We start from the raw sequence: 21,720 nt of genomic DNA, 5'->3' as shown, positions 1-21,720 counted from the left end.
TCGGCCAGCCACAGCTGTCCCGTTGCCATTGCTTGGCCCTGCCTTTGTCCTTGAGCAGCAGCATGAGCTGTGCTGTCAGACGTCAGCACGATGCCGCTGGAACAAGCTGCACCATCCCTCTGTGCCCACGCCTGTCCCCAGCTCACAGTGCTGAGCCCAACCTGGCCTGGCTGAGGGTGGTGGTGGGGAGTAGTGCCCAGAGCTGACAGCATTCAGGAGGGAGCCTGTTCTGCTGCTGCATGAGAGAGAGAAAAGGCTCACAGCTGGGGGCTGCGGTGCTGCTGGCTTCACTGCCCTGCAGCTGTCGCTGGCTGTGCCCTGCTGCTGAGCTCAGCCCTGGCACCGCACGCTTCCAACCCAGCAGGTGCTCCCACACTCCAGAACAAGGGGAGGGCGGTGGGTTCAGGCCAGCATCGCTGCCCCAGCCCACGCAGGATGAGCAGAGCCCTCAGAGCAGCACCAGCATGTTCCCACCGCCTGTAGGTCCCCACCCTTTCATCTGCCGCTTTCGTTTCTTGCGCAGATGCAATGCCCGGAGATTGGGCTGCAGATAAAGGCTTTACTGAATCCTGCGTTAGGTTCCAGCTCCAATCCCAGAAGGACCACTGTGCAGCCACATCTCTCTGTAAGCTTGCTGGAGCTGGGAGAGGCATTTCCCGTCCTATGCTGCCCTGTGCATGGGGGATGGAGCCCCAGCATTTGCACAGACTCTGGCAGCTGCCAGGTGTAGGTGGCTTCGTCCTGGGAAGGAAGGCTGGAGAGAGGCAGGAGCCGGGGCTGCCCAGAGGATGGGGCCAGCCATGGCCTGCGGGCAGCTGTGCTCAGCCCTGCAGCAGCTGACTCCTCCCTGAGGCTGGAAGTGCAGGCTGAGCACTTGGGAGCTTTCACATAGCCTCATCCTTTTGCTAAAGTCGTGAGAGCTGGGAGGGACCAAAGAGATCGAATCCATGTAGGGATGCTGCAGCATCAGAAGATAACAATGCAACTGAGCTGCCTGTCTGCTTTTAGCAAAAGGGGAAACTGAGGCACAGAGCAGCAGCACAGAGCCCCGTGGCCTCCCCAGGCTGCTGACAAAGGGGTTTTGGCATCAGGAGGCAGGGGGCAGGCATTGTGTGGGCAAACGGTGTGGGTGCTGCTGGGTGCTAAGCAGCACAGTGAACGCTCGGTGGGGCATTCTCACTGCAGGGAGGTCCAGGCATGTCACTGTGGGCTGAGTCCAGGCACTGCCCCTTCTTCGGTCTAAGCATTTGCCCTAAATCAGCCAGGACTGCTGCTGGAGTGAGGCAGAGCACACAGCCAGGGGGCACGGCGCGTCACCTGAGGCTGGAGAAACACTGGGTGCTGCAGATGGCTGCCAGCATAAAATGACTGCATGGAGCAGATGCAGGGAGGTTCCTCGTGCTGTAGGAGTGCCCAAAGGCAGAGGTGCCCAGGCCTGATGAGGGTGTCTGTATGTGTAACTACTGCTGGGTCTGCTGGGATGTGTCAGCTCAGGGACCTGGCACACACACACGTGTGGCTGGGAATGGGGCATTGCCAAGGAGCCCAAGATTTGGGATCATGCAGCTTTACCCCCAAGAGGAAAACACGTCACATAATCACAGAACGGTAGGGTTAGGAGGATCTTTGAAGACCATAGAACCACAGAGTGGGTTGGGTTTGGGTTGGAAGGATCCTTTGAGGACCATGATCTTTGAGATCATGGAACCATGGAATCACAGAACAACTGGGTTGGAAAAGACCTTACAGCCCCCAGCCCCACCCCTGCCATGGGCTGGCTGCCCCCCAGCTCAGGCTGCACAGGGCCCATCCATGGCATGGAGCACCTCCAGAGATGGGGCACCACAGCTCTGAGCTGCAGTGCCACCACCTCGCCATGCTCTGGGTGAAGCATTTCTTCCTAACATCAAGCCTAAATCCCCTCTTTTAGTTTAAAAGTGTTCCCCATAGTCCTGTCACTATCTGCCCATGTAAGAGGTCATTACTCCTCCTGTTCACCTGCTCCCACTGCTCCTGGGAGGCTGCAGTGATGTCTTCCCGGAGCCTTCTCCACGCTGAACATCCTCAACTCTCCAAGTATGACACAAGCCAAAACCAGATCAAAAAACACCAAACATTCATATATGTACATGAGAAATACACAACACACGAAAAGCAATGGAAAGCTCCAGGGGCAGCTGTGGTGCCGGTGGCTGTGGGAGCGCTGGGCTCAGGGGCAGTCACTGCGCAGCGGCTGGGGCAGGTCGGAGGAGCTGACCTGCAGGCTGAGCTCCACAGAGCCCGTGCCCAGGGGGAGCTCCTCCTGCACCATATACTCCTCGCGCTGCTGCTGCTGCAGGTGCCAGAGGATCAGCCCGGACAAGAAGTGGCTCTCAGGCTCTGCCGGTTCTGGAAAGAGGAAAGACAAAGCCGTGTTTGTGCCCGTGCTGAGGCAGGGCCCTGGGCAGGGCTCCCAGCAGACCACCCGCGCTCACCCTCATAGGCGATGAGGCGGTACAGCCCTGCACACTCCTTGGAGCTGCCCAGGATGTCCCGCAGCGACCTGTAGAACAGCCGGGCCTGCTCCAGCCGCTGCTCCCGGCTGAAGGCTGCGCAGTCATCCTGCGACATGGCACACAGCGTCTGCAGTGGGGACGCAAACTCCAGCACGCAGGGCCTGAGCTGTGGGGAGACAGCGTGGGGAGAGCAGCACTTGCTGAGGCCCTGGTACTGCTGCCCAGAGCTGCAGTGCCCCATCTCTGGAGGTGCCCCATGCCACGATGGGCCCTGGGCAGCCTGAGCTGGTGGGGGGCGGCTGGCCCATGGCAGGGGTGGGGCTGGGGGGCTGTAAGGGCCCTTCCAACCCAACCATTCTGTGATTCTATGGGTAGAGCGGTGCAGTTCTGCCTTGCCTCCATCCCCAGCCGTACAAGCAGGACCTGCACCTGGGGGACACCTCACTCACCTGGGGATGCAGGGCTGCCCCAGCATACCTTGTTGTCCTTATCTCTGATCACATACAGGCTGTGTCTGTAGACCCTCCTTTTGATGCCTGCCCGGGTCAGGATGGTCTCAGGGAGGTCTGCCAGGTACTGGATGTTGCTGTCAGCCTTCTCCAGGTCATCCCAGATGTCACAGCCCAGCGGGACCAGGATGTGGAGCTTCCAGGTGTCACGGTGTGCCCGCAGCATGGGGTTGGTCCTGCTGATCTCTTCCATGCACTCCTTCAGGCCTGGAGGGAGAGCGGGGTTGGGGGGGAAAGCAGCACTGGGGTCTGCTCCTCACTGTGGAAGTGAGAGGGCTGCAGGAGCCGTTTCCATCTGTAGCCGTGATAGTGCAGGGGAACAGCTGCGTACGTGGCAGAACTACTTTCAGGTAGCCGATGTAGTAGGACCAGGCAAGGCCGTGAGCGACATTCTTCTTGGAGCTCTCGGTCAGCTCTGACACCTCCACTGCCGAGAGCTTCTGCAAAGGGAAAAGGAGAGAAAAATCAGCAGCGGGGCTCAGAGGGGGCAGAGGGCAATGCCCCTGCCAGCACCTGGAGTGGTGGCCCTGTGGATGGGAGGACAGGGCAGGGCGTGCTCAGCCCCTTCCCAGCAGCACCCTGGAGATATGGGGCCAGGCACCCAGTGCCACGTAGCTAAACATCACTGCTGAGTATCCCCTTACCTGCAGCCCAAGGGCAAGGACCAGTAGCTGGCACAGGCAGGAGAGGGTGAGGGCGAGGCGCGGGCTGTGCCCATTGTCCTCCAGTGGGTCCAGGTAGGCTGAGCCGCCGACAAGGAGCAGGGCCAGGTGCCAGCGTGGAGGGAAGCAGGAACACAGCACCTGCCAGAGGCTGCCGTGGTGCCTGGGTGGGCGAAGGACAAGAGGTGGGCTGACACCCGGGCTGCAGGGGGCGGGTGGAGGTCAGAGATAGGGAGCGGATCCCCGATGGTGCTCACCTGGAGTGCAGGTGGAAGATCTCCTCGGCCAGGCAGCAGCAGCCCTTGAGCAGCACCCCGAGCTGCAGGGCTGCCAGCTGGGTGCAGACGCGGCGGGTGATGGGTGCTAGGGGCTCCCCGGACAGGAACAGCACCACGAAGCACACAGCCAGCAGCACGCATGCTGCATGCCGTGCCCGCCCTGCACGGGGCTCAGGGATGAGAAGGCGAGCAGGGCTGCTCCTGGTTGACGGGTCCTGGGGCATCTGCAAGCAGGAAGGGGGGGCAGCAGCAGCTGGGACCCCCGAGATCCACATCAGCACAGTGGATTGTGGATGCGCACACCCAGAGCTCAGTGAGCACTTCAGAGCTTGCAAGCACAGCCCACACCCTGCATGCCCAAAAGGGCCAGCAAATCAGTGCCTCACTGGCCACTCCGCTGCCCTGCTAACGCCACCCCTGCTCTGTACCTGTGGGTACTCACTGAGATGCAGCTGCGATGCTCGGCACTGCCTGGAATGTTGGTGCTGTGGGCAATGGGCGTAGCACTGCTCAGCACGCACAGCCACGGCCTCCACTTCCTCTGGATGCTACTGCTACGCGCAAGGTCTGCGCCAGCTCCCAGTGCAGAGAGAGAGCAGAGCTGCACGGCTGCTGCAAACCTAATGTAGAAGAAAACGAAAATGAAAGCTGCTCTGGCAGCTGTAGGTGGCAAGGGAAAGTGTGGAGCCTACCATGCTGGGCACTCAGGGGGTGTCTGTGGCTTCAGGAATACCGCCCTTGGCAGCTCCGGGGGAACGCTGAAGGTTGCAACGTGCAGAACTTTATGGCTCTGGAAAACCCCAGCATCTCTGCCAGCTCACAAAGGCGCTGTGTTGGGCCAGAATGAGGAAGAAAATGAAAGCAAGCTTGTTTTTGCTTAGAGTGGGTTTCCAAAGCAAGCAGAACTTCAGCAGAAATGGATTCCTCCAGTGAGGCTGATTCACAGCATTCCCAACACAACCCCAGGGGAAGCCTGGGGCTCTGTCCATGGGCACCGAGGGCATGGCTGGAGCTCCTGCCCACCTTGCTCACCCACCTGCACATTGCCACAGCCCAGGCTCCTGATGGAGGTAGGGAGCTGTGTGCCTCCCAGCACCACGGCTGGCCAAAACAGGCAGATGCCTGATTCTACACCTGCATCATGGGTCTGTTCCCCACTCCCCGCTCCTGCCTGTGGCCATGCCGCTCTCCTGCTTTTTCAATCCCCCCACCCTATTTCTGCCCCTCTCACTTTTGTTTCCAGGCTCTGCCCTGTGCCTGCCTCCTGTCTGCACACAGCAAGAGGCACACAGTGGGTGTTTTGTTGCTTCTGTTGCCCTGACGCCTTGATGGCCACGTGCTGCACACAGACTGCCCCCTCCTTGGAATTTCCTCACGCGTCCATTGGGGTTCTCACCTCTTTTGTGACACCAAAGCTTCCTCCCTGAGAGATGTTATCCATTTGATAATAGATAAATCTGTGATTTATCTGCCTTCTTTCAATGTACTTTAAGCTGCCAGCACCTGCAGTGCCCATGGCAATGGGTTCTTGTGCATGTGGAGGAGCCCTTCTGCTTTTGGGGCTGTCCCAGGCTGCTGCTCCTTGAGGTGCTCCCGTTCTTGTGCTGGGACACCTGCAATGCCCTCCAGGAGCCTTAGCCCTCCTGCCTGCGAGCTGCCCCTCACCCAGCTCCTGGCACAGGGAAGCGTGCATCCACATATCGCCTCACCTCCCACCATGTGAGCAGTGGGCACCACATGGGGCTGAGTGGAATGAGCTCTCAGCACTGCGATGCTGCAGGTGCACACGCCTTCCGGCCACTTCTCATCTGTAACAGGTTATAGAGTCATAGCATCACAGAACCATTTGAGTTGGAAGGGACCCCAAAGGCCACCCAGTCCAACCCCCTGCAGTGCACAGGGACACCCACAGCTCCACCAGTGCTCAGAGCCCCTCCAGCCAGACCTTGGCAGGGATGGGGCACTCGATCCCACTCGGTGTCACTGATGAAGATATTTAAGAGTATTGGTCCCAGCACAGACCCCTGAGGACCACCACTCGTCCCTGATTTCCATCCAGACATGGAGCCATTGACCATCACTCTCTGGGTGCCACCTTAAACATGCCTGCCTTCCTTCTCCCATTGCACAGCTGTAATTACGTGGGGGTGTGGCCATGTTCTTTCCTTGTTCCTTCTCTCCCACCCACTTACAGGAAACCACTGCTGCCTTCTTGGCCAGGACGTGCATCTGAGGGAGGTTCGTGGGGGAGAGACACTGGGCAGGGACCGGTCCTGCGGCACACGTCCCCCGTGCTGTGAACATGAACTTTAGTTTGGTTTGCACCAAAACCAGAATGAGCTTGTATAAGAACAAAAAAAACCCAACAACTGTGGAGCTTGGGAGAAGGGGGTGGCAAATGCAGAAATGAAAACCACATCAGCAAAACAGCAAAACGAGCTTCTGTGTCTGTATAGCGGACAGTGCATTTGTTTGGATCATCGTGCACTGCAATTCCCCGGAAGCCTTTTTCTTCTGGTAGAAAAATCCATGGCTTAACAGCAAAACAAACAAACAGAAAAGCAAACAAAGCCCAGAGTGGGGCACATGGCAGTGTGGGGCTGTTTGAGACCCTCTCAGCTCATCTGGTCCTGTGCAGCCACATCCCCTCTGCACGAATCAGTGAAGTGGGAGCACACGGAGGTGCTGGGAGGGCACAGTGCTGCCTCATGTCCAGCTGCCATCCAGCAGTACCCCCACCCTGTTCATTGAGGGGAGTTGGACTAGATGGCCTTTAGAGGTCCCTCCCAACTCAAACCATTCTGTGATAATGTAATAACAACTCTGACAGTGACTTTTCTACATTCCTTAGAGAAGCTCTCACCCACATGGTAGGAAACAGAAAAACATCCCTGGCAGTAAAATGAAAACAAAAGTGTTTCACTTTTTTTTTTTTTTTTTACTGTTACTTTCACAGCTGTTGATTATCTGGATTGAGTTCTACAATCATAGAATCACAGACTGGCTGGGTTGAAAAGGACCACAATGCTTATTGAGTTCCAACCCCCTGCTATGTGCAGGGTCGCCAACCAGCAGACCAGGCTGCCCAGAGCCACATCCAGCCTGGCCTTCAATGCCTCCAGGGATGGGGTATCCACAGCCTCCTTGGGCAACCTGTTCAGTGCGGCACCACCCTCTGAGTGAAAAACTTCCTCCTAATATCTAACCTAAACTGTTCTTCAGAGAGGGCTTATCAGAGCTTGACAAGGAACAAACAGCAATCCAGGCTGTTTCTGTTGCAACTGTGAACTCAAAAGTTTTCCAATTTGGTGACAAAATCCACAGAGCACAGAGCCCTGAAAAAGGAGGGCCCAGCCCTCAGCAGACACGACCTGAAGGTATTCTGAGAACTGCCCCAGCAGCAGCGTAAGGTAAAGCAGGAGAGCCAAGCAGGGGGCTGCCCATCCTGCCCTGTGGTCGCTGCAATCCCAGGCAGATAGCACTGAACTCCTGACAGCATTCTGGTGCTCTGAGAGCCACGGGCTGTTTTCAGCGTGAGAGGGGAACGTGAAGCTGCTGCCTAAAGCCTGAAGCACATCTCTGCTCAGCCATGGTGTAAGAGCAGACCCTGTGCTGGGAGACACTCCACGTGCTAAAGCTGCTAGAAAAGACATCTGACATTGTAGAAAGGGTGGTGGCAGCAAAGCCAGTGGGAACAGAGAGCGACTGTCACCAAGAGACAGAGGTGCCCCAAAACCGTGCTCCCCAAAGCCTCGTGGGTGCTACAGGATGAGCACAGCCCTGCTGCCAGCACTGCATGGGGCAGCTGGATGCAGCCAGCAGATGGACGCAGTGGATGCTGCCTCTTGCAGTGTGCTCAGTATTTCACCTTCCGATCTCCTGTTTGAGCCTTTCATCCCAGCTGTGAGAACGACAAGAGCAGAAAGCAGCCCTACTACAGTACCCGAAGGTCAGCAGACAGGTAACGTTAAGAACCCTGCTGTAATTCACTAAAAATGTCCATCACACAGAAGAGAAATACACAGGGAACCAGGCTTTCCTCTGAGTGGCTGAAAAGGAACAGAAACTGAGGACTTGCTAGAAAGCCTTATGAGTCCCAATATCAATTAAAAGGGCTCTCAGCATTTTTAATGCTGAATCTGTACTCGGGGTTACCAACACGGAGCCGTGGCTCCAAGCACCGCCGCTGCAGCAGCGCAGGGCAGGGCAGGGGCCGTCCGGGCACCTGAAGCTGTGCGCGGCCTGCCCGTACCTACGTGCCACCGAGCCCAGCCGCCCCCCGGCTCCAAGACCGGCGCTGCGCCCCAAGGCTACACCCCGGGCCGCCGGGCTGCCCGGCACCCGTCTGCGCCTGCGTGTGGGCCCGTGCGCTGGGCCGGGCCGGGCACCGTGCAGATCGGCGCCGAGCACCCGCGCACTCCCGCGGAACCGCCCCTCACGGCAGCGACGCGGCCGGGACTTCTTCCCGCCGCAACTACTCGCGAGACCTTTGCGTCTCGCGAGGTGTTTTGCGTCATGCGAAGCGTTTGCTTCTCGCGAGACGTTTGCGTCACGCGCGGCGGAACCGTCGTATCCCTCCGCGCTCTCCCCCTCCCCCTTCTGGAGAGTTCTGTGCGCGCGCCGCACGGCAAATAGTCCCCGCGCCTCCCGCCCGCCCTCGGCCCGCGCGGCTCCGCGCCCCCAGCTCGGCTCCGGCCCTCCCCCCGCGGTGTCCTCTCCCGGGCTCCTCCCGCCTCGCTCCAGGCCGGCGGCGGTGCGGCGGCGGGCAGGGCACGGCGGAGCGATACGCGGAAGGGGGCAGCCTGGAGCGGAGGCGCAGCGCAGCACAGCGCAGCGCATAAAGCGGCGGCGGAGAGAGCGGCGGAGTGCGGCAGTAACGAGCGCAGCGCGGCCGCCCCAGAGAGCAGCGCGAGGCCGCGCCGGGCCCCTCGCTCTACCGCCGCCTTCTGGGGGCCCCCTCCCCTTCCCCCCTCATCTCCTCCCCTCCCCCTTTCCTCCCCCCGCGCCGCCACCTCCGCACTCCTCCTCCTCCCCTCCCCCGCGGAAAGTAGTCCCCGCGGCCGCCCCCTCCCCGCGCCCCTCCTCGCACCGCGCGCACACAATGGCGCTGAAGAGAATCCACAAGGTAAGGCCGGGCCCTGCGGCGCCCCGCGGCCTGCCCCGAGCTCGGGCCTGGGGCCGGGGCCGTGCCGGGGCCGAGCCCGACCGCGGGGCGCCGCCTCGGGCCGGGCCGGCGGTGGGGTGAGGCCTGCGGGCGGGGGCAGGCCGCGGGGGGACGGCCCGGCCTCGCGGCCCGGCGCTGTACCGGGAGGCGCTGCCCCGCGGCTTCCGCGCCCCCCATCCCCCCCCCCCCCCACCGCGCCTCGGCCGCAACGTGGCCCCGGGGAGCTCTGGGGGCCGCCAGGGGGCGTGGGGCCGCGGCCCGGGGGGCTCCGAGGCTGCCGGAGGGGAGCGGAGGAGGCCCGGCGCTGCGGGGGCCGGAGCGGCGCGGGCGGTTCTTAACCGGGGAGCCGGGGCCTGTGCTCGGGGGCGGCTTGCGGCGCGCACCGCTGGTAGCGGCCGAGCCAGGCCCGGTCGCTGCGCTTCCGTAGGGCTCCTAGGCTGCGTTCTGGCCCCACTTTTCTCTTCAGCGGCAGATGAGGGCCGCGTTTGGGCGTCTTTGCTGTGATCAGAGGTTGTGCTGAAGTTCCTGTAAGCTTGCTGGGCCCTGCCGCTCAGCATCGGAGCTGAGGAGAGCGACGGGTTGTGTGTGCCGTGGGATGGCCCGGCCCTGGAAGGGAAGGGTTCCGGTGTAATTTTAGTTACTGGAACTCGCGCAGTAACGGGTTACATAAGCAAGCAATGTTCCAGTTCGGTATCAGTCATATCCAACACTTTCAGTGACTTAATGTAGCAATACTTAACACAGTGTGGAAGCTGATCGAGGCCACTTCCCCGGCACGCCTGCGGCTCCCCACTTGTTCTGGAAGCCTCTGGTGCTGGGGCTGGAAGGGAACTGTTTGTCTGGGACAGCACAGGGAGTGCCTGGAAGGGGATGCGAGCGCAGGGCACAGGGACCTGGGCACTGTGGGGCTGCGGATGATGCGCCTTCTTCAGGGCCACCTAGGAGATCAGCAGAGCTTCTTCCTTGAAACAGTGTTTGCTTTGCTTGCTGTTCATGGTCGGTGCTCCAGCAAGAGAAATGGAGTGTGCTGTCCTTTGGTGAACATTGGTTGCTCATGGGTGGGCTGTTCGTACTGCTGCTTGGAGGTGAAGAACCTGAGGCAGGATAGGCTGCATTGGGTTGCAGGGCCCTCATACGTGGGGAAGCAGGGAGAAATGGTGCACAGAGCTCAGCAAAGTGCTGAGCAGTGCAGTGGAAATGGTGCTGTGATGGAGCTACAAGCAAAAAGCTTCAGTCAGAGCTGTAATGGGATGCCCAGCTGCTTGTCTGTCAGCCTGGGTGCTCTGGGAGTTAGCTGGAGTCAGACTGCAGGTGCAGGAGTGCTGTGGTGCCTCACTCAGCTGGCTACCAGTTGTTCTGCTGTTGTCCTGTCTGCAGGAGCTGCAGCAGTGATGGTCCTGTCCTGATCAGTGACTCCAGCCTCTGCTGTTGCAGCTGGTGACAGGAAAAAAAGGCTGTAGAGTGTGGATTAAGTGGAAATAATCCCAGTAGACTTGCATACAAAGAAGCAATGGAAAGGAAAGCTGCTGCTTTAGGCATTTTTGGAGGATGCCATCAGTGTAGATACACCAATGTAGGTGTCTGCATCTTGCCACTGGTGTTTGCGCTTGGTGCCTTGTATTTTATTCCCTACCACAGACCATGCATGAGGCTTTCTACAGGTTCTTGGACAACACAGGGATGAGAACTTCAGGAATGAGCAGCAAATCCCAGGAGTGAGCTAACCTCTGATGCCCTGTAGCTGCTGTTGCACGAAACAGTGTCTGGCGAGCTGAGCCGCTCTGGGCTGGAAGTGGGGCAGAGCCTAAAGCTGTCTGCCATCTGATCAGAAGTCTTGCTGCCAGCTGTGGGGCTGACAGGCTGTCCGGGCCTGGAGCTGTTGTGCCAGCTCTGCAGCTGTTCCCAGAGCAGATGCTGCTGGGGGGATCACGCATGGAGGAGCCACTCTCAAATTGCTGCTCGTGGTGTTCCTGCAGTGCTCTTAATTCTCCCAGGGTGTGGACTGGCCCTTGGATTTCACGAGAAAGGAGCTCCATGTTTTAGAACTGCTTAGTTCTGGGCAAACTGGGATGAGTGCAGTCATGGTGGCCAAAGTAGCCATGAAGTGTGGGAATAGCAGTTTGCTGTAACACATATTTGATCATCATTATCTCTGAGAAGAAATGCCACGTGAAGACATACAGAGCTAGGGAAGAGGTAATGCTGAAGGACCATAACAAATGGTGCTCATTTCAGGACTTCAGCCGTAGCGTTTGGGGTTCAGCCACATCCCTACCCCTGTAGCTGAGCAAGCAGGGCACTGCTTGGAGTGGGAGAGCAAGGGGAAGGTGAACTTTGTCCTCTGTTGGCTCCCCTGTGAGAACTGTTTGGTGGGCCCTGCAGTGGGGGTGCAGGGGAATGAGGAGCTGCACTTGGAGCCCTGCTGGGTGCTGGGGGTGCTGGCTTACTGCCTGCTTGTGGGCCTCTGTGCTGTAAAGCACGCAGCTCTGTCAGGTGTCTGTAACAATACAGGTGTTGGGCTGGTGGGTGAGTTGTGTTGGGGTTACTGGGTAACTGAGGAGTGCTAAGTGATCTGTGTGCATGCTGCTTCTGAACTTTTCTGTCCGTGCTGTGAGTTTGGCCTTATGGCAACTCATGGGTGCAGCTCAGTGCTTCCTCTGGAGCTGCTCGCTGTGTTTGGAGCAATGCAGCCCAGCAGGTGCTGCTCGGGCTGCTGCCTGGGCTCCGCAGCATTCGGTTCCTGCACCAAGAGGAAGTTATGTGCTGCTTTGGTGTTCTTGCTGTTCAGGCTTTGAAAAAAGATGAAAGGTAACTGATGGTTACATCAGAGCTCGTTCACAGTGCGTACCCTGGCAGGCTCTGTGTGTTTCATTAAGCTTGGCTTTTCTTAGACTGCTCACTGAACTGCGTGCCTTCTCACGCGCAGGTGTTGTAAGAAGTCAAGAAGGTCAGTGGATCTAAGCCATTCCATGCCCTGGAAAAGCAGATTCTGTGAAAGGAGAAGGATTAAAATCCTTCTGAAGATTAAAATGTTTCCTGTTGTTAGGAAGAAGCAGCCTTAGAATGTGAGATATTTTGGAATTGTGTAGTCTTGTAGATCAAAAGTGCCTTTGGATGCCACAGTTGGATGCTGGAGCCTGTGTGAGTGCTGCCTTGACAAACTGTGCCTGAGCTGTGTGCTTCACAGCCTGCCCTGTGTGCTGACTTCTGTGTCAGGTAAGTGCAGGAGCTGTGCTGTAGGGCTGGGTGGTGGGGCCTTGCTGCCCCTTCCCACGTGAGTGGACCTGTCCAGGTTGCTGGCAGTGCTGGTCCCACTGCTGAGGTGAGGCAGTGCTATTGATTGGTCCGTGTCTCTGTTATGTATTGCTTGGCAATGAGCTATTGAAAGCTGCCAGGAAATCGTGCTTCAATGGCTCCAACTTCCTTTTTGGTGAGTTAAATCACAGTTTTATGACACAGTCCTAGGCTGCCTGTCACTGAGGGATTTGGGGGCTTCAGGCAAAGATTCTTGCCGAAGACAGATTAAAAGCTTATTTTGCTGTCAGGTTGCTGCTGCTGTAAGTGAAAATAAGGCTTACAATCAAGCTAATGATGTGGTCTCTGAGTCAATTAGAGCTTCTGAAAGCAGCTCAAACTGGAGTAAGGAGGAAGGACCATGGCTTTGCATAAACTTTGACTGTTTGGGGTCCTGTCTGATGTGTTGGAGTGCGTTTGGGGAGCTGCCTCAGGACAGCGGCTGTCCTCTCACACGGCTGGCTTCTTTGTGCTGCTTGTTCTGCTGCACTCTGTACAACAGAATCCTTAAACCCAACCTTGTCTGCTGGCCAGGGCCTCCCTGCCATGCGGCAGATGGGCAGCGTGGGGCTCATTGTCTGTGAACTTGCACATCTGTAACAAACGTCTCTGGAGTTTACAAATAAACGAATTAAAACTTGGAACGCGTGCAAGGTTAAGCTTGAAGCTAAAACTTGGAGCACTCCTGTTTTTGAAAACTTCTTGTGCTGTTCGTGGAGTCCCTGATTCAGCTGCACTCAAAATGTCATGGGCCAGCTGCTGGGAAATGGAATGGTGGGTGCAGGGCGGCAGGTGGTGGTAGTGCAGGTCTTAGCAGGGCAGCTGGCTCACTGCTTTGCCCCCTCCTCAGTGCCATGGGTGCTTCCCATGGCTTTGGTGGTGCAGTGAGGCAGTCTGTCTTACGCACATGCATCTTCTCTAGAACGCTTTCCTGGAGCATTGGGTGGGGCTGTGCTTTCTGCTGGGAACTCAAGCACAAGTAGACTTGCTTTTGGAGCTGAAGTTTCAGTTTCTTGTGCAAGATTTGAAGCTTTACTAGAATACCTACTTCCCAGATGTAGTTTCATGCGACTTGCTCTTTGGGCAGGGTACTTGAACTTTGCTTTGCAGTGCATTGTGCCTTCAGTTCCTTACTTTTGCTGAAGGGTTAATTAATATTTAAGTTAGATCCAAGTAATGGTATGATCCTCAGCAGTGGGCCTGGTTCCAGGGGCCTTTCCTGTGGAGGAGAGAGCAGCCCTGAAGCTTGCTGTCCCACTGCTCTTGGAGGCAGGCTCCTGAGAGCCAAAAACCTCAGCTGGAACTTGCCTGAAGGCTGCCTGGTCATTTGCTTTTACATTCCTGGAGCAGAGCTGCCTGCACCAGAAACTCAACTGATAACCAGCTGCAGCTCCCTTCACGTGCTGGTTTAAAAGCAGTGCTGTCAAGGCCTGGTCAGTGACCAAGGAGCCTTTCAGAGACAGAGGGAGAATACGGAAGGCCACACAGCTTGGGGTCTGATAGGTGGTGATGTCAGGTTTGTAGGTGATACCAAACTGCAGTGGCATCCTCTGTGTATGAGAAGTTAGTTTCATGTGAATGCCAGGGTATAATTACCTCAGTAAGCCAGTATTTCTTCTGTCCTTCAGTAACTTCTGGAGACCAAGCCTTGCGTAGGCTGGAGGTGCTAGCTATTCCTTGGAACTTGCACAGAAAGCTGTTAAAAGGCAAGGTAAGCTTCTGGATGGATGCAGAAGCTTGGCCTTGTGCTGCACCAGTGCAGTTCTTTGTGCGTGGACAGGTGTCGCTGCATGTAACTATTATTCCTGTTTTTAAACTTGGCCCTACGAGTCTGTTAAGTGACTGGTAGAAGTCTGGCTAGTATGCAGGCAGCTTGAAGAGAAAGGTATGTGTAGTATGATGTGTGCCCTGCCAGGAAACCTTGTGCTGTGATAACGCACTAGTGGCATGGATGACAGAGCGAGTGCAGCCTTAGCAAGCAGGCAGGGACAGCCAGCCAGCTGCATGGTGCAGCTGACGTGTTGGAAGGCGGGGGTGACACCCAGGGGGACTGGGCAGGCTGGGGAGGTGGCCTCATGTGACCCTCCTGAGGTTTGACCAGGCCAAATGCAAGGTGCTGCTCCTGGATGGGAGCTGTTCCCTGTCCTAGGCCGAGTGCCGATGGCCTGAGCAGCCCTGTGGGGAGGGGTTGGTGGATGGAGAGCAGTGAGCCAGTGATATGCTGTCAGCCCGGAAGGCAGCTGTGTCCTGGGCTGCAGTGAGGTGAAGGAGGGGGCTGTCCCCTCTTATGAGGACCGTTCTTCCCCAGCACAGTGTTCAGCTCTGGGGCCCAGCGCAAGAGAGATGCGGAGCTGTTGGAGTGAGCTTGGAAGAGGCCACCAGAGTGCTTGGGGTGCCTCTCATCTGTATCAGGAAGTGTGACAATGGCTCTCAACTAAGAGGAGAACTTAGCTCAGGTAGGAGGGGGAAATTCTCAGCAGGTGGTGAGACCCTGGCACTGCTGCCTAGAGCTGAAGTGCCCCAGGCCATGGATGGGCCCTGGCCAGCCTGAGCTGGTGGGGGCACCCAACCTGTGACAGGGATGAGGTTAGGGTGCTCTAAGGGCCCTCCCAACCTCACCATTCTGCAATTGGCCCTTGCAGTGTTGAGACGCACCTAGTGACGTGCTGCACCTAGTGCTTGTGCTCCAGAGGTGTCCTGTGGAGGTCTAGCTTTTCCACTATTATTTTGACTGACCTACAGCAGCTGCAGGGCTTTGCGTTGCAGGAGCTTAATTTAAAAGTTGTTTCGACACTTCTGTAAGTGCAAAGAGCCTTTGCATCACTTACACAGGCATTTCAGTCTGTGTTGCTACAACCTGTGAGTTCATAAAGCAGAGCTTGATGTGCTGCCTGCAGTGAGAGCTGCACCAGTGATCCCCATGGTGTGAGCATCTACCCAGTCAGCTCTCTGCAGTGAGATACCATACACAGATAAAAAAGCTAAAGTATCCCTTCTACCTGGAACTCAAAATTGAGGACAGGGAAATAGTAGTAATGGTACACTGAGAAGGGTGCTCCTGTTGTCTGAGCTTCGCTGAGTGCTCTGTAACTGCTGTGAGCCCTGCCTGCAGTGGGGCCATGTGAGGTGCTGGGTGGTACTGCTGTGGGGCAGCTCTGCCAGCTGCACCACCAGTTTCCCAGTTCTAGTGGAGGAGATGTGTGCTGGGCTCTGAAACCTAGGCAGTGGTAGCTTGTCTTACATGACACAGGTGTGCTCTTGCAATGGTGTTCCTTCCCAGTGTGGCCTTGTTGCACTGTAGGTATGCAGAATGGGAGTGAAGAGGTTGCCAGCTGATACGGAGAAGAGTCTTAGGCATTTCTTTCTAATGGATGTGTTTGGAGTACTGTAGCATTAAATTACCTTCTCCAGGAGATCAAGGTCAACAGCATTTGGAAGTTACTGTGCTTCACACGGTTATTATAGGCTCTTTAAAAAATGAGGTATGCTCCTGAATTTTTATTTTTACTTTTTAAGTTCTTATGTCTGTGCTTACAGTGTGTGTGTGTATATAGATAGAGAGAGCTGCTCCATTCTCTGGCTGTGTGGTGAGGAACACGTGCATGTCAGGTGAGCAGGGAGGCACAGAGCTGGCTGCCCAGCCTGGTGCTGGGCTTACTGGGACTGGAGCAGAGCTCAGGGCACTGCTCTGAGGGCACTGTGTTTCTAAGACCACCTCTCTCTGAATGCTGTTACAGTAGACACAGTGCTGTAGGATGAAGCAGAGTTCTGTAGCTCAGATTGGTACTTGATGTATTTAATGTTCTGGACTTAGAACAGGTGCGCAGTGGGTAGTGTAAAGTGTGATGATGGGGAATGAGTGCTTTACAGATCTCTTTGCTGGCTCATGTTTCAGGCAGGGAGGAAGAAGGGAATCCTCACAGGGCTAAAATTGGCTGCTCTGAACTGACTTGCAACTCTGAAGGGCTTCCCTCTTATGTAATGGAGAAAATTAGAGGTGCTGTCCACCTTCAGGTGTGCCATAGCCACTTCAACAGGTGCTGCATGCTCAGTATCTGTGTCAGTGCAAGTCCACAGGGAGTTGGGATACCGTTGTTCAGGTTGGTGCTGTGGGGGCTCAGCTGACCCTGCCTCCTGGAGGCCTTCAGCTGTGCTGGGAAAGCAGTGCAGGCTGGTGCTGGTAGCCCTCATGGGCTGTGTGGTGAATAGTGTGCACAGCAGGCCGGCGTGTTCAGAGTGTTTCCTCGATGCTACATTTGGTTGTTCTCATAATAGTGGCCTGGTACTTGTATTTAGCTTTCTAGACTGAGCTAGCATGAAAACAAACTTACCAGGTTCAGAGCCAGCATGCTCCTCTTTCACAGCCATGCAGAGCTGCTCAGTGGCTGAGCCTGGGACAAGGCAAAGAGGTTGGATTTTGGGTTTTTATTCCATTTGTGTGTGTTGCTAGGTGCCTGCTTCCAGAGCAGCCTGTAGGTGTGAGCAGTGGGTAGGTGTGGATGCTGAGCCCAGCTGAAGGTCTGTTCCATCTGAGGGCGGCAACAGGTTGTTGGCTTGGAGCTGCCCTGGCTCTGTGGCCTGGACACAATCTGATGCATAAGAAATCCAGAGTGTAGTCAAGGTGCTAAGTTTTATTCTCAGTGAAGGCAAAATTAACTTGATAGACCCTGTGACTTAGTGAGGGTTGTGTGAGTGGTGTGTCAGGAAACCCAGGAGAGGTAACTGATGGGTGCACCAAAAATGTTGCATTGATTTCAGGAGTGACTTTGTGTCCTGGGGTGTTAGTTTGGTGGTGGTACCATTCCTGTGGTCTCACCTCACTGGTGTACAGAGTTGATGAGCAGTATTCCCATGAAGAGCAGGAGTAATAGCCCAAGTGCTAGCAGCAGTTTTTATAGCAGTAATGCGATTGGTGTTGAAATTAAATGAAACAACTGTTTCTGTTTTTTGTTTTTTCTAGGAGTTGAATGATCTGGCACGTGATCCTCCAGCACAGTGTTCAGCAGGGCCTGTTGGTGATGACAGTAAGTATGCCACTATCAGCGTGCGCTTGTGGTCTGTGTTTTCCTTCTAAAACAGGACACCTAGTTCCTCCATAAGGAGAACTTGTCTGTGCCCTCGGCTGGAGTACTGGGGACCGTTCCCCATACCAGCCTGACACTTGCTGCTGTCCTGTAATACCATCTCTGTGGATCACCTGAGACCTGTGCCCATTTCATGGGGCGGCTCTGTTTCCTTTCCCAGTGCTCTGGCATTCTTGTACCAACACTTGCAGGCAGCATGCAGTGAGCTTCAGTCCCACCCTGGCCCAACCAGTAAGCAGCCTCCAACAGCTGTCTGAACTTGTTTGGTACCTAAATTATATATAGTGTACTCACGTGGTCCTGTAGAAGTAAAGCAATCTGCTTCTAATGCTGGATGGTGGTACATCAAGGTCACAGTTAACTATATTTTACACAGGACTTAAAGCAACCACTGCATTTCCTAAAAAGGTAATGTACAGTCTTTGAAGGTATAAGGTAATATGTGAGTGGAAGGAAAACTAATTAGTGAATTGAAGCTTGAATTATAAAGTATTTTTAGACTTTAAGTTACAGGATCACTTGAAAAAGCTGTTTGCTTTTAATTGGTTTGTGCTGTTGTGCTATAGAGTATGTCAGCGTAAGGACTGAAAAACAAGTTGAGACCTTTAGGCAGGACTTAACTCAATCTGATACTCCTTCAGTACTTCTGAGTATGCAAAATCAGAATGTACGGGTCTTGCTGTAGTGACAGCTTTGTCTCTGGGTTTGTATGCGAGTGCTTAGCTGTGGGGTGAAATGCAGGCAGAGGATCCTTGAATTGCATGGTACTGGTATGCTTAAAACCTGTTCTAATCAGGTGGCTCTGCCAGGTCACCTGGAGGGAATAGTGTGCTGGGAAGGAATAGCTGGGGCTGCCTTGTTGGCCCAGGCACCAGCTGCTCTGTGTTCTCCTGGTATGTGCGTGACCTGGGCATCTTTTTCTGCCCTTTCTGAAGCTGAAAGAGCTGTGTGGAGGAAGAATGTTACTATTTGAAGCCTTCCTTTGCATTTCTTTTCTTTGTGGTAAGATCTCCTGTTACCTTGCTCACATGTTTTCTCCTAGAAGAGGGCAAGGTGTACTGTATGATTTAATAGGTTTTCATATGGTTCTTATTGTAATTCTGGGTTGTGTTCCCCAGGCTACCACGATCACCTGTGTATAACATAACTTAATTGTTGGCCTCTACTACAGCCATTGGTGTTGGGTTGTTTTTGTTTTTTTTTTGTTTTGAGAGGCCTTTGCTTTTAAACTAAACCCAAGTAATTTCACAAGTTGCTCAGGCCTTCTTACATTAACACTTCTCACTTCTTGGTAAAGTGCAGCTTTTTGTAACATCACTAAGCATTTGGTCCCCATTTAGATGGTCAAGGTCAGTAAGATGCCTGCAATGACAGGACCACTTATGAGGTTGCCTCTTGCTTTGTAACTTTACAACCTGCCCAGGGGAAAATCCAGATACTTGCAGTATGAATTAAATGCATGAGTATTTAAAGCATAAAATGCCTGAGATAAGGCAATGTGTTGATGCTTTAGTAGTGGCTCTGCCATATCAAAGAGGCTGCATTAGAGCAGTTCAGCTGTTACTAGGGTGCTCACTAAGCAGTGTGCATCCAGCTGTGCAGCAGCATCTCTGACAAGGCTGCTGCTCAGTGTAGCATCCAGGCTTGTAGGAGTAAGGAATGTTTAAGAAGAGAGGCCTCCATCTCTGCTGAGAACTCTTAAGCTTGGGTGCTGTTTTACGAGAATGATTCTAATCAGTTTTAGTGGTTAATCTCTTGTGGGCTATTTTGAAGTTCTGCAGTGTATGGGAACTTACATTCATAGGTTCACCAGGTTAAAAAAGAGCACTTCACTGAAGAGTGAAAAGACTGATTTTTTTTTTTTTGGAGGCATTACCTTTAGCAGTGCCTTCGGGCAAGTCGGAGCTGTACCTAATTCTGAGAGGTTTTAGCAGTGCTAACAAACTTGTAGTTATTCTGCAACTTTCCTGCTTTAGGAATGGTATTTCTAAGAAGCTTGCAGGTGTGTGGGAGGGGATCCAGTAAGGTGCAGAGCAGATCTGAGGATTTTCTTCCCACAGACTTGCAAGTTTGACTTGTGCCATAATGAACTGCTTTATTGTTTCAGAAGTGTGTCAAAGACAATCTGAGATGTCTGGAGGAGGTGGTAACGTGAGTTGATCAGTGTGGTTGAGGGCTACTCCAAAGCTTCCTTGATTTGGCAGCAATACTCAGGTCTTCGTGTCACCTTTTTGGTAGATCCCTGGAAGTCTTCCACTGTTGAGAGCTCACCCTCTGGGTGTATGTAACTGAATACCAGTGACAGTAGTGGGAAAGGTGCCTTTCTTAGAGTGCTCTCTGTGCTCTAGGCCTGCCTGGGTTGCCTTGTCAGAATGTTTCTCAGGGTTCAGAACATGCTGTGCTTTCAAAGTGATGTCTTTTGCCTAGTCCAGCTAATGTAAACTGTCTCCATGTGTCAGCAGCTCATCCCTGTGTTTCATAAACTCTGGAATGGGAAAAGCTGCTTCTGCTTTGTTAACTGTAGGGACTGGATATGTTTTCCTTTTGCATAAGGTGATTTTGTCATCCTCCACTTGGCTCTATCTTCTGTTTGGGAAGTAGGGTTGGGATTATATTACCAGATTGTAGTATAATTCTCATTTCTCTTGGGTTTAAGGCTATGATGGGGTGTCATGGTTTGTCTTCCTAGCATGCAGAGGTGTCAAAGTTAACATCCAGTATTTAGGTATATTCCAGCACAGATGTAGTCAATCTTAATCAGCATCTACTGATGCATGTGAAAATCTCAGTGGTTCTTTAGTGATAAGTTGCACTCCTCACTGGCTTTTTGCCACCCCTTTGTTCTCTTGTTAGAGTCTTCTCCCCCTCCAGCTACCATCAGTGGACTTGCTCTGAAGCTGTCTGAGCCTTTTAAAATGGGTGAATGTTGCATTTGAAAACATGAGGCATTGTCTTGATTTCCTGACTCTGCACTGAATGTAGTGTTTCCGTGCTAGCTGCTGTCAGCAGCGGTAATACCCTTTGTTACAGAACCTGCTACTTGAACCAGCTGCTTTTGTACTTGAGTCTTGGCAGGGCTGTTTCTAGTCTGCCTTTTTCCATTCTTTCTGAGCTCATACTCAATTGTAGTGCCTGTACAGTGTGTAATTAAAAAACGACTCCTACTAGAGTAGGACATACAGTGCTACTGTGTCACAGCTACCTTTTAGTGGGGGTGGTTGTGGAAGCTGGGGACACTGGTCACACATTAAGTGTACGGCTGCAGATGGCTTCAACTTCTGTGCCTTAAAGACTTGTCTTGTATAACTGGAGTCAGCTTGTGTTCTGCTCCCCACTTCTAAACACATGGTACAGCCAACATCCTGGCAGAGGAAAATTCCCACAACACCTGACAAATAATTTGTTAAACTGGTGTGCTATGAACTTTGGAGTGTTAGGAGAAAGCGAGAACCCTGAAATAAATATTGGGGATCTTTAATACGGATTAACGGCACTGATTATTTTCCTTATGTTCTGCAGCATAAAGACGTTCTTCACAAGCCTTCTGTATTACCTGATTAAGATGTTCTCTTGGACAGATGCATATGAGTGAGACTTAATTTTTTTCCATTTAACCTAAAGTATGCTGGCACACTGGTCTCAAGTGTTCAGCAGGCTCATTCTTACGTTCTTCTATGACTTGTATTGCTTTCTGTTGCTTTAATGATATTTTCATGCTTCTGTGGAGGCTGAAGTTAAATGTTCAGTCAGGACACTGCTGACTGTAGGTGAACTCCTTACACAAGACTTAGGCTTATGCTTTGTTCAGTCAAGGAACCACGCAGGAGAGATCCTATTGAGGAAAGGGATGAACTTAATCTGTGCCTTTGCTGTAACTCACTCTGAAAGGGCAGTACAGCTGTTGGAAACTGGGTTTTGATTCAGGTAATGGTAGATTTTCATTGGAAGCTACAGAATTGAATGCTCAAACTTGTTGGGTTTGAATCGAGTAAACTCTGTATTGTAATGGGATTTCTTTCAGGGTGCAGCACAGGTATGCTACCACAACAATTTCAGAAAGCGTGGACCAAATGTACATGAAATATAGAGTATGTCACCCTGTCTCTGCTGAGCTTTTTGGCTGGTGTCCTTGCAGTTTTTCAGAAGGTTGTTTTTAAAATAGACTTCTCTGTACTGCTTTCTCTTGATGTTAAGTATTCATTACTTGAGCTTCTCCAAACCAAAGTAAATCTCT

The 21,720-nt window shown here is 53.8% G+C and overlaps 2 protein-coding genes across 14 annotated transcripts in view; one reads left to right on the top strand and one right to left on the bottom strand.

Annotated features, from left to right (window-relative positions):
• Positions 1-2,099: 2,099 nt before the first annotated feature.
• On the bottom strand, positions 2,100-8,185 carry TMEM173 (transmembrane protein 173). 3 transcript variants are annotated; one of them, NM_001397455.1, is made up of 8 exons: positions 5,654-8,185; positions 4,387-4,564; positions 3,924-4,197; positions 3,649-3,829; positions 3,336-3,444; positions 2,973-3,211; positions 2,475-2,661; positions 2,100-2,388 (listed from the first exon to the last, which is right to left on the bottom strand). In NM_001397455.1, the coding sequence occupies exons 3-8, from the start codon at positions 4,166-4,168 to the stop codon at positions 2,210-2,212; spliced, it is 1,140 nt and encodes a 379-aa protein (NP_001384384.1). In that variant the 5' UTR covers positions 4,169-4,197; positions 4,387-4,564; positions 5,654-8,185; the 3' UTR covers positions 2,100-2,209. The 3 variants fall into 3 exon arrangements, with proteins under 3 accessions (NP_001384384.1, NP_001292081.2, XP_001232171.3); NM_001305152.2 differs by lacking the exon at positions 5,654-8,185 and adding an exon at positions 4,637-5,048; XM_001232170.7 differs by lacking the exon at positions 5,654-8,185 and having other exon boundaries at positions 4,373-4,487.
• Positions 8,186-8,809: 624 nt separating this feature from the next.
• Positions 8,810-21,720, top strand: part of UBE2D2 (ubiquitin conjugating enzyme E2 D2) — a 30,186-nt gene continuing 17,275 nt past the window's right edge. For 2 of the 11 annotated variants that reach the window (XM_414470.8, XM_025154938.3), the window contains exons 1-3: positions 9,007-14,113; positions 15,704-15,884; positions 17,363-17,426. In XM_414470.8, coding sequence (XP_414470.4) covers positions 15,774-15,884; positions 17,363-17,426 — 175 coding nt within the window. In that variant the 5' untranslated portion in view covers positions 9,007-14,113; positions 15,704-15,773. Of the gene's footprint in view, positions 14,114-15,703; positions 15,885-17,362; positions 21,075-21,720 lie in introns of those variants that run through there. The other 9 variants (XM_015293551.4, XM_025154940.3, XM_015293552.4 and 6 more) reach the window with 7 other exon arrangements.

The sequence above is a fragment of the Gallus gallus genome, chromosome 13 (genome assembly GCF_016699485.2).
Source record: "Gallus gallus isolate bGalGal1 chromosome 13, bGalGal1.mat.broiler.GRCg7b, whole genome shotgun sequence".
Lineage (NCBI taxonomy): Eukaryota > Metazoa > Chordata > Aves > Galliformes > Phasianidae > Gallus > Gallus gallus.
The sequence above is the reverse complement of the archived record's forward strand: the minus strand, read 5'-3'. Positions and strand labels throughout refer to the sequence as shown.

Bases quoted from the DNA above. Each gene is read 5' to 3' on its own strand.
- TMEM173 (NM_001397455.1), bottom strand. From the start codon at position 4,168: ATGCCCCAGGACCCGTCAACCAGGAGCAGCCCTGCTCGCCTTCTCATC. The intron at 3,830-3,923 runs GTGAGCACCATC...TCGCCCACCCAG, and splicing joins ATCTTCCACCTGCACTCCAG to GCACCACGGCAGCCTCTGGC. The intron at 3,212-3,335 runs GTACGCAGCTGT...CTCTCCCTCCAG, and splicing joins CCTGAAAGTAGTTCTGCCAC to GCCTGAAGGAGTGCATGGAA.